Here is an 11226-nt window from a genome sequence, read left to right on the forward strand (position 1 = left end):
AACGTGCATATAAACATTTAGTTGGGAAACAGATTCCAGTCCACTTTTTAGGTTAATGTGGGTATTAGTTTAGGTTAATGTGGGTATTAGTTTAGGTTAATGTGGGTATTAGTTTAGGTTAATGTGGGTATTAGTTTAGGTTAATGTGGGTATTAGTTTAGGTTAATGTGGGTATTAGTTTAGGTTAATGTGGGTTTTAGTGTAGGTTAATGTGGGTATTAGTTTAGGTTAATGTGGGTATTAGTTTAGGTTAATGTGGGTATTAGTTTAGGTTAATGTGGGTATTTGTTTAGGTTAATGTGGGTATTAGTTTAGGTTAATGTGGGTATTAGTTTAGGTTAATGTGGGTATTAGTTTAGGTTAATGTGGGTATTAGTTTAAATTAATGTAAAAGATCACTTATTTGTATTATCAACTGGATAGTTTGGGTCCTGGAGGCTGATTGGCTGAAACAGCATTTCAGCCTGGTGTATATCAGACCTTGGGTATGAAGTAAAAATACATGTATACTATTCTATTTATGTTGGTAACCAGTTTCTAATAGCAATAAGTCACCTTGGGGGTTTGTGGTATATGGCCAGTATACCACGGCTAAGAGATGTATCCAGGCACTCTGCTTTGTATCGTGCTTAAAAACAGTCCTTACCCCTACTGGTGGGAAACTCGTCTATTATCCTTAGCTCCCACTTCTCTCACATGGTGACCTCTGACGTCACCCACTAAGGAAATTACCTCTATAACAGCATTTTCGGGAGTTACAGTACCTATCAAAAATTTGGACACACCTACTCATTCAAGGGTTTTTCTTTATTTTTATTATTTTCTACATTGTAGAATAATAATGAAGACATCAAAACAATGAAATAACACATATGTAATCATGTAGGAACCAAAAGTGTTAAACAAATCCTTGAAACTTGCCACCCTTTGCCTTGATGACAGCTTTGCACACTCTTGGCATTCTCTCAACCAGCTTCGTGAGTTAGTCACTTGGAATCCATTTCAATTAACAGGTGTGCCTTGTTAAAAGTTAATTTGTGGAATTTCTTTCCTTCTTAAAAAAAAAGTAGTTGTAAAGAAAAACCCTTTATTGAGTAGGTGTGTCCAAACCTTTGACTGGTACTGTAAATGCAAAAAAAAACATTATTTACTAAAAGCAATCTATTAGTATGGTTTTTGAACACTATAATATGTTTACAAGCGTGATAGCTGTACTTTTACTCTATGGTTAACGCATTTTGTTAGCCATTATTTCATCAGCGTCAAACTTTCTCTATGAACTATGGAAAGTTAGCTGGCTAACTCTTTGATCCTGCTTTGTGAAATCATCAGCCCCCTGAACTACCACTGTGTAGCCAATATCAATCAAACAGCAGTATCTGTATCTCCTCTCCTCCACTCCCTTCTCTTCTCTCCTGTCCTCTTGATCTCTGCTACACGACCTTAGCCTGACAGCCCCAACATTATACATTGGGTTAGGGTTGGGTAGGGCCTGTTTTTTTTCATCAATAAACTGATCATTAAATTGATCACTAACATTTTGAAGCAGAGCCATTTGCTTGTGCTCTGCTGCTGCAATACAGTCATATCTGACTAAGATCATAACAATGGATTTACTAACAGAGGAAGTCATTTCAGATTTCGGGCCGGGCCTTAAATTTGGCATTAGTAGTCGGGCCTGGGTATGGTAGGGCCTGTCGAGTGCATGGTTTGGGCTTGGGCTTAAAATGCATGCCCGTGCAGGACGATACTCTACTCTACTCTGCTCAGTGTGTCAGTGTAATCTCTGTAGCCAGTGATATTCTGAATGCAGAATCCTCTCAATATGAGTGATGCTGTATATATTGTTTGGGTTCCGATACTGATGCTCCAATGTTTTGGTGTGTGTGTGTGTGTGTGTGTGTGTGTGTGTGTGTGTTACTCTGTCCTGTAACTACGTGTATAATATTGTTTCATTCCACAGTACATCCCAGGTGTACCTGTACATAGTGTTACAGTACATCCCAGGTGTACCTGTACATATGGTTACAGTACATCCCAGGTGTACCTGTACATAGTGTTACAGTACATCCCAGGTGTACCTGTACATATGGTTACAGTACATCCCAGGTGTACCTGTACATATGGTTACAGTACATCCCAGGTGTACCTGTACATAGTGTTACAGTACATCCCAGGTGTACCTGTACATAGTGTTACAGTACATCCCAGGTGTACCTGTACATATGGTTACAGTACATCCCAGGTGTACCTGTACATATGGTTACAGTACATCCCAGGTGTACCTGTACATAGTGTTACAGTACATCCCAGGTGTAGCTGTACATATGGTTACAGTACATCCCAGGTGTACCTGTACATAGTGTTACAGTACATCCCAGCTGTACCTGTACATAGTCACAGTACATCCCAGCTGTACCTGTACATAGTCACAGTACATCCCAGGTGTACCTGTACATAGTCACAGTACATCCCAGGTGTACCTGTACATAGTCACAGTACATCCCAGGTGTACCTGTACATAGTGTTACAGTACATCCCAGGTGTACCTGTACATAGTGTTACAGTACATCCCAGGTGTACCTGTACATAGTGTCACAGGCTTTGGTTTTTCCATTTATATTTTGAGGTTGGACATAGCTCGTTAGCACGTAGGGCGCACCGATTGGTGTCACCTCGTTAGTCAGTATGTGTTACACCTGTGCTGGCTTGGCATCTCATTAGTGGGAAGGTGTTTCACCTGTGCTGGCCCACATGCTGTTTAAGAGCGGCTGGCCCACATGCTGTTTGAGAGCGGCTGGCCCACATGCTGTTTGAGAGCGGCTGGCCCACATGCTGTTTAATAGCAGCTGGCCCAGAGCTCCAGTTGTCTTGATAGATGTGGAGGGTCAACACCTTTAGTTGGAGTTCCCTAATTCGATGTCTAGAAAAACACTCCTTTTTCTGATTTCTCTGTTTCTGTTTTGCTCCTCCTTTTTGGTTGGCTTCCTGTCTTTAAGTTCAGTGTAGGTTTTTATTTTGTTTGTGTCTTCTTGGGCAAATTTAGTGGGTCTCATTGTGGGTGTCTTTTAGGTCCCAGTTGTTGTTACTAGTGGACACCCCCATGAGTGTCTTTCAGAACCCCTTCCTAGAACCCACCTGTTTCATTTTGGTTGTTGGTCAGTGACTCTCTTTGTTAGTTCCCTCTTCTGTTTGAGTGACATCTTTGGTTTTCATGCTGGGGAACGTAGCAATATACAGACTACATGAATAATGACTAAACACATAAAATATTTAATTTTATCAGGTCTGCGTATATGCCGGTAAATAAAAACTGCTTGACTGTAGTTACTTGCAATACAATATTTTTATGTTTGGAATAATTTCAATAACAACTTTCTTCTTTACCCATCACCCCTATACCCATCCCTCAGTGATAACAGCATGGTTCTATACAGAGTTATGATTTATTAGAGACATTATTACATTAGCAGCTAACATCATTGCTGGATCAGAGGACAAAGTACTTTTAGCCAATCACAAAGCTTGTCTGTCTCCTAATTGTGAATCAAATGAGAGCTTACTGGATCTACGTCCTACAGTGCTGGATGGGGAGTAAAGGGACTTTCTCTCTCTCCCTCCCTCAACCCCCATGTCCTCTCGCTCTCCCTCCCTCAACCCCCATGTCCTCCCTCCCTCCCTCAACCCCCCATGTTCTCTCTCCCTCCCTCAACCCCCTTGTCCTCTCTCCCTCTCTCCCTCAACCCTGATAATGGTATTTCTCCTGTCCCCCATGTCCTCTCTCCCTCCCTCCCCCCTCTTCAGCTCACCTATCCTCCCTTCCTCTCTCTCCCTCCCTCACTGCTCTCTCTTCTGCTGTCCGTCTTTGATGATGACATTTTTGAACAGTGTGAGCAGTGGTTTCTGACTGCGTTCGTCCCAGCTCTTCATGAACCCTCCGTAGCGCTTACTGGTGGGCGGTCCGCTCCAGCGGAAGTGGTTCATCTTGTACGAGCCGTCTTTCTTCTCCTGAAGACTAAACACCCCACCCAGGCCATCTGCCTCGCCCCCCAGGCCCTCTCCCTCTCCCCCTTCCACAGCCTCCAGGGCGGGGTACATGGCCGCGTTGGTGCCCAGCTCTCGTCTCATCTCGCTGGGGAAGCCCTCGGAGGACTCCTCCTCCACACCGTTGGTGTAAACCTTCACCGGGCGGCGCTTCTTTCCCACAGGCTTCCCCCAGCGGAAGTGTTCCATAGAATAGGAGCGCTTGGCCTGGGGGGACACGATGTTCTGCTGCTCCAAGGGGGACAGGGGAGAGGGGGGGGACAGAGGTAAGGAGGGGGGAGGAGAGTCGGAGGAGGGGGAGTTGGGTTGGAGATGCACCTCGCCAGGGAAGATGGGAGATTCGGCGGTGAGGTCAGAACGACAGAGCTGGATGCACTCCTGTGAGGAGGCCGATAGGAGGAGGAGGAGAGGAGAAGGACAAGACCGGAGAGGCGAGGAGAGAGGGAAGAGAGGGGAGGGAAAAGAGTGGGAAGAGAGGGAGAAGGGTAGAGAGACAGAACCAGAGAGGACAGCGAAGAGGAGAGGGAGAAAAGCGGAGAAGAGCAGAGAGCAGAAAGGAGGTAGAATAACAGAGAGGAGGGAGAAGAGCAGAGAGGAAAGGAGAGGTAGGTTAGGTTGGTAACAGTAAAATGCTGTAACACTCTCGTAACTGCTCTCTTTTAAAAAAAAAGTTGTACTTTTATTGAACTAGGCAAGTCAGTTAAGAACAATTTCTTATTTACAATGACGGCCTACCCCGACCAAACCCGGGACGACGCTGAGCCAATTGTGCGCCGGCCTATGGGACTCCCTATCATTGTGATACAGGGTCTGTAGCGACGCCTCTAGCACTGAGATACAGTGCCTCAGACCGCTGCGCCACTCAGGAGCCTCTTACATACTTGAGCTGGGATTCACTGTAATCGCGGGTTATAGGCATTGCCGCTTTTAAACTCAATTTCTGATTGGAACATTGCCTTTAAAAGCCACAATGCCTATAACCTGGAATCGGATTAAATCCCGGCCTTGAGCTTAACTTTTCAAAAACATTGCGCTCTCTGCAACGTTTCTAACTCACCAGGATGCTGTTCTCAGAGTTGAGGTCTTGACAGCGAGGATTCTCCCAGCACTGACCTTTAACCCCGCTGACCACACCCACCACAGCCACAGCCAATAACCACGCAGGACACAGCATCGTCACGCTGCTCACAGGAAAAACACAGTTATACTGCATTCAAGACAAGTCGGAAACTCGGAACCTCTGAGTTAAAATAAAATAACATTTTTGCGTAAAGCTTCTTATTGTTTGATTCTGTTAGTGGGAAACTCTGATATAATCTTTCTACAATGAGTTTCCAAGTCAGAAATGTCCCGGTGTTCTAGTTCTGACATGTCATGAATGCAGCATTCTACTGACCCGTTCATGAATGTCATCATAAACTGAAGAACGGCAGATGAGTGTGACAAACATGCAGGTTGACGTTTATTATCATGTGTCAGAACTGGCTGCATTGTAAAGATTCATGAAAAAACAAAAATGTGTTTTTTGGTCTTAATTTAAGGTTTGGGTTAAGGCATTAGGGTTAGCAGTGTGGTTAAGGTTAGGTTTAAAATCAGATTGTATGACTTTGTGGCTGTGCCAGCTACTGACCACTCTGTAAAGCTGCCTCCAGAACAACATTCATGATGAAAAACGTGACATAAATGCAACACATTTCTTATCTAATGAAGTCCATAGAGGACATACAGTACCAGTCAAAAGTTTGGACACACCTACTCATTCCAGGGTTTTTCTTTATTTTTCTATTTTTACATTGTAGAATAATAGTGAAGACATCAAAACTATGGAATCATGTAATAACCAAAAAGGTGTTAAACAAATAAAAATATATTTTAGATTCTTTAAAGTAGCCACCCTGACTGACTGGAAGACTGAAGGACTGACTGACTTGCTGACTGACTGACTGACTGACTGCCTGAAGGACTGACTGGCGGACTGACGGATTGACGGACTGACTGACTGACTGACTTGCGGACTGAAGGACTGACTGACTTGCTGACTGAAGGACTGATTGACTTGCGGACTGACTGACTGACTGATTGCCTGAAGGACTGAAGGACTGACTGACTTGCGGACTGACTGACTGACTGACTGCCTGAAGGACTGACTGGCGGACTGACGGATTGACTGGCTGGCTGACTGTTTGACTCACTGGCTGATTGACTGACTGACTGGCTTGCTGACTGTTTGACTCACTGGCTGATTGACTGACTGGCTGGCTTGCTGACTGATCGGCTGACTGACGGATTGACAAACAAACTGGCTTGCTGATTGACTGACTGACTCTCTTACTGACTGATTGACTGACTGGCTTACTGAATAATTATTGACTGAATGAGCTAACACCACTTATCTTACTGTTTATGTGAAGAAGTGAAGAATATATACATTTGTCTTATTTACAATAAATGATAGAAGCCCACAGATAGCTGTAGAGGACCAAATGTGATTTAGTCAAATAATGAGCATTTAGTCAATGAGCATTTAGTCAAATAACATTAATTAAAGGCAGTAATTTTAAATGACTAAATAATTATATAATTGTTTTGAAAAATAAATCATTACTATTATCTTCAGAATTCAGTGTTCTGTTTTCATTTGATAATCATTCTCAAATCAAAAGATTATACATCTGATGTCACTAACCTGTTTCAAAAGTATTTTCTTCTCTGTCTCTCTTTCTCTCTCCTCCGACCAGTCTATGACTTTTCTCTTCCGAGGAGTTGTCCACTTCAGAACTGTTGTCCGTCTGTATGTGTGTGTGCGTGTGTGTCTCTGTCTCTGATGTGTCTCTGGCCCTCTCTTTTATACCTGAACCTGAGTGACGGAGGTTCCCGAGACCACCGGAGGCCACGGGCCACCCCCCCCCCCCAGACCCCTCGCAGCCCTTAACCCTTTCCTTATGTTACGGGTCAATTTGACAAACACCATTATAATGAGTGTCCAATGCATAACAACCGTTTAGAGAACCATGCCCAATTTTTGACCACCAGTTAGGACTTGAATGTCAGCAGCATGGACAGGTGGGTTAACACACACACACACACACACACACACACACACACACACACACACACACACACACACACACACACACACATACATACAGAGACACACACACACAGGTGAATTATCAAGGGTATTAACAAGGGTCTGCCATGCCGTCAGACAACACGTCTGCATGCTGAAGGTGAGGGTATGGAATTACTCTGGTCTGAATGGTCCAGGGCTGTGACTGCCATCTGGCTATTGGTGGCTCTTTGTCTGCTGGCTGAGTAGCAGGAACACCCTTCCAAAACGGGGATTAACCGGAGAGGCCGGGTGACAGACCGGATGGAGTCACTGGAGATTGGAGGAGGAGGAGGAGGAGGGTGGTTACTGGCTAGTCCGGGTGTCAGGAGGGTCATGAGTCATGACCTCTGTTGACCTCTACTCAGTAACTCAGACGTTCAACAGGGACCTGCTCTCTGTCAATGGCCGTTCACATTAAATTCAATTCACACGTACACACACACACACACACACACACACACACACACACACACACACACACACACACACACACACACACACACACACATACACACACTCAAACATACACACACATACATACACACACTCAAACATCCACACACATACATACACACACTCAAACATCCACACACATACATACACACACTCAAACATCCACACACATACATACACACACTCAAACATACACACACATACATACACACACTCAAACATACATACACACACTCAAACATACACACACATACATACACACACATACACACACTCAAACATACACACACATACATACACACACTCAAACATACACACACATACATACACACACTCAAACATACATACACACACTCAAACATACACACACATACATACACACACTCAAACATACACACACATACACACACTCAAACATACACACACATACATACACACACACACACACACACACAAACACACACACACACGCACACAAACGCACACACATACACAAACATACACACACACACAAACATACATACACACACACAAACACACACACACACACATACACACACAAACACACACACATACACATACACACACACATACACACATAAACACACACACACACACACAAACACACACACACATACACACTCAAACATAAACACACACACACACACACACAAACAAACATACATACACACACACACACACACACACACTCAAACATACACACAAACACACACACACAGGCACTCTGAGACCTCGTCACCAGTGTGTGACTTCATTCTAATTGGACAAGACAAGAGGATGTCCATTAGTGCACCGTCTGACCTTGGCTCGCTGTGTGTACGGTCCTGCGATTGACAAACGAACAAAAACACACTAACACACACACACACGCTGTGGACACACACACGCTGCAGACACGCAGAGCTGAGTGGTTGTGGAGTGCATGGAGGAAGCATTTAGTGAATGACTTCATTGATGGAAACACACAAGTACATCTGAACGTCTCCTCTTAGATGGAACGGTTTATTGACAGAGTTTATCATTTAAGACAAAATGTGAAGAAAATAAAGATAATTCCTTGAATTCATCTTTTTCCATTGATAGCAGCTCTAACAGGAGGAAACCATGGCCGTGGTTCAACCCGATTGCAGTTTATAGTTATTGCAGCTTTTAAAGGCCCTGTGTTTTGTATCATTTTGTACAACACCTGATGAAACTAACACTGTAAAAGTGTGATAAATGTTGTTATTTCCTGATAGTTGCAGGTTGAAAATACAACTTTACACAGGACTTTCTAATCAACAGGTTTTGCATGGGTGGAGTTCTGGCTTGTCTGGTGACATCACCAGGCGGTCTAAGTTCATAGGGGGATACCTAGTCAGTTGTACAACTGAATGCATTCAACTGAAATGTGTTTTCTGCATTTAACCCAACCCCTCTGAATCAGAGTGGTGCAGGGGGCTGCCTTTTTCAACGTCATTGGCGCCCGGGGAGTAGTTGTTGTTGGGATTAACTGCCTTGCTCAAGGGCAGAACAACAGATTTTTTTCCCCCTTGCCGGCTCGAGGATTCAAACCAGTGACCTTTCGGTTATTGGCCCAACACTCTTAACCGCAAGGCTACCTGCCGCCAAATCGGATCAATAACAAAGTGAGTTCCAAACCTCACTACCAAGAACAACTAGTTTATATACCCCTCCAATAAGGTCCCTTACTTAGACTAGAGCATACGCAGACCAGCTGGGTGGTGTGTTTACGGACATATTCAATCTCTCCCTATCACTGTCTGCTGTCCCCACATGCTTCAAGATGTCCACCATTGTTCCTGTACCCAAGAAAGCAAAGTTAATTGAACTAAATGACTATTGCCCATAGCACTCACGTCTGTCATCATGAAGTGCTTTGAGACACTAGTCAAGGATCATATAACCTCTACCTTACCTGACACCCTATACCCACTTCAATTTGCTTACCGCCCCAATAGATCCACAGATGATGCAAACGGATACTGCCCTATCCCATCTGGACAAGAGGCATACCCATGTGAGAATGCTGTTCATTGACTACAGCTCAGCATTAAACACCATAGTACCCTCTAAGCTCATCACTAAGCTCGAGGCCCTGGATCTCAACCCCGCCCTGTGCAACTGGGTCCTGGACATTCTGACGGGCCACCTCCAGGTGGTGAAGGTAGGAAACAACACCTCCACTTCACTAATCCTCAACACAGGGGCCCCACAAGGGTGCATGTTCAGCCCCTTCCTGTACTCCCTGTTCACCCAGAAGGCGAGGTCAGTACAGGTGCATCAAAGCTGGGACAGAGAAGCTGTTTTTCAGTCTCTATCTCAAGGCCATCAGATTGTTAAATAGCCATCACTAGCACATTAGAGGCTTCTGCCCTATATACATAGACTTGAAATCACTGGCCACTTTAATAATGGAACACTAGTCACTTTAACAAAGTTTACATATTTTGCATTACTCATTTCATATGTAAAGTCAGCAAAAAAAGAAACATCCTCTCACTGTCAGCAGCGTTTATTTTCAGCAAACTTAACATGTGTAAATATTTGTATGAACATTACAAGATTCAACAACTGAGACATAAACTGAACAAGTTCCACAGACATGTGACTAACAGAAATGGAATAATGTGTCCTTGAACAAAGGGGGGGTCAAAATCAAAAGTCAGTATCTGGTGTGGCAACCAGCTGCATTAAGTACTGCAGTGCATCTCCTCCTCATGGACTGTACCAGATTTGCCAGTTACTGCTGTGAGATGTTACCCCACTCTTCCACCAAGGCACCTGCAAGTTCCCGGACATTTCTGGGGGAATGGCCCTAGCCCTCACCCTCCGATCCAACAGGTCCCAGACGTGCTCAATGGGATTGAGATCCGGGCTCTTCGCTGGCCATGGCAGAACACTGACATTCCTGTCTTACAGGAAATCACACACAGAACGAGCAGTATGGCTGGTGGCATTGTCATGCTGGAGGGTCATGTCAGGATGAGCCTGCAGGAAGGGTACCACATGAGGGAGGAAGATGTCTTCCCTGTAATGCACAGCGTTGAGATTGCCTACAATGACAACAAACTCAGTTCAATGATGCTGTGACACACCACCCCAGACCATGACGGACCATCCACCTCCAAATCGATCCCGCTCCAGAGTACAGGCCTCGGTGTAACGCTCATTCCTTCGACAATAAACGCGAATCCGACCATCACCTCTGGTGAGACAAAACCACGACTCGTCAGTGAAGAGCCCTTTTTGCCAGGCCTGTCTGGTCCAGCGACGGTGGGTTTGTGCCCATAGGCGACGTTGTTGCCGGTGAGGTCTGGTGAGGACCTGCCTTACAACAGGCCTACAAGCCCTCAGTCCAGCCTCTCTCAGCCTATTGCGGACAGTCTGAGCACTGATGGAGGGATTGTGCATGCCTGGTGTAACCCTGGCAGTTGTTGTTACCATCCTGTACCTGTCCTGCAGGTGTGATGTTCGGATATACCGATTCTGTGCAGGTGTTGTTACACGTGGTCTGCCACTGCGAGGACGATCAGCTGTCCGTCCTGTCTCCCTGTAGCGCTGTCTTAGGCATCTCACAGTACGGACATTGCAAT

The 11226-nt window shown here is 44.8% G+C and overlaps 1 protein-coding gene across 1 annotated transcript; it reads right to left on the minus strand.

Moving 5' to 3' along the window:
* Nucleotides 1-3775: 3775 nt before the first annotated feature.
* On the minus strand, nt 3776-6872 carry LOC115161912 (pro-opiomelanocortin A). Its single transcript, XM_029712737.1, has 3 exons — nt 6731-6872; nt 5102-5225; nt 3776-4422 (listed from the first exon to the last, which is right to left on the minus strand). Exons 2-3 carry the CDS (start codon nt 5216-5218, stop codon nt 3838-3840), a joined length of 702 nt encoding a protein of 233 aa, XP_029568597.1. The 5' UTR covers nt 5219-5225; nt 6731-6872; the 3' UTR covers nt 3776-3837.
* Between the last annotated feature and the right edge of the window lie 4354 nt (nt 6873-11226).

This window comes from Salmo trutta, chromosome 25 (assembly GCF_901001165.1).
Source record: "Salmo trutta chromosome 25, fSalTru1.1, whole genome shotgun sequence".
Taxonomy (NCBI): domain Eukaryota; kingdom Metazoa; phylum Chordata; class Actinopteri; order Salmoniformes; family Salmonidae; genus Salmo; species Salmo trutta.

Excerpts from the sequence above, each read along its gene's own strand:
- LOC115161912 (XM_029712737.1), bottom strand. The coding sequence starts at position 5,218 with ATGCTGTGTCCTGCGTGGTTATTGGCTGTGGCTGTGGTGGGTGTGGTC. Across the intron at positions 4,423-5,101 it reads ACTCTGAGAACAGCATCCTG|GAGTGCATCCAGCTCTGTCG; the intron begins GTGAGTTAGAAA and ends GCCTCCTCACAG.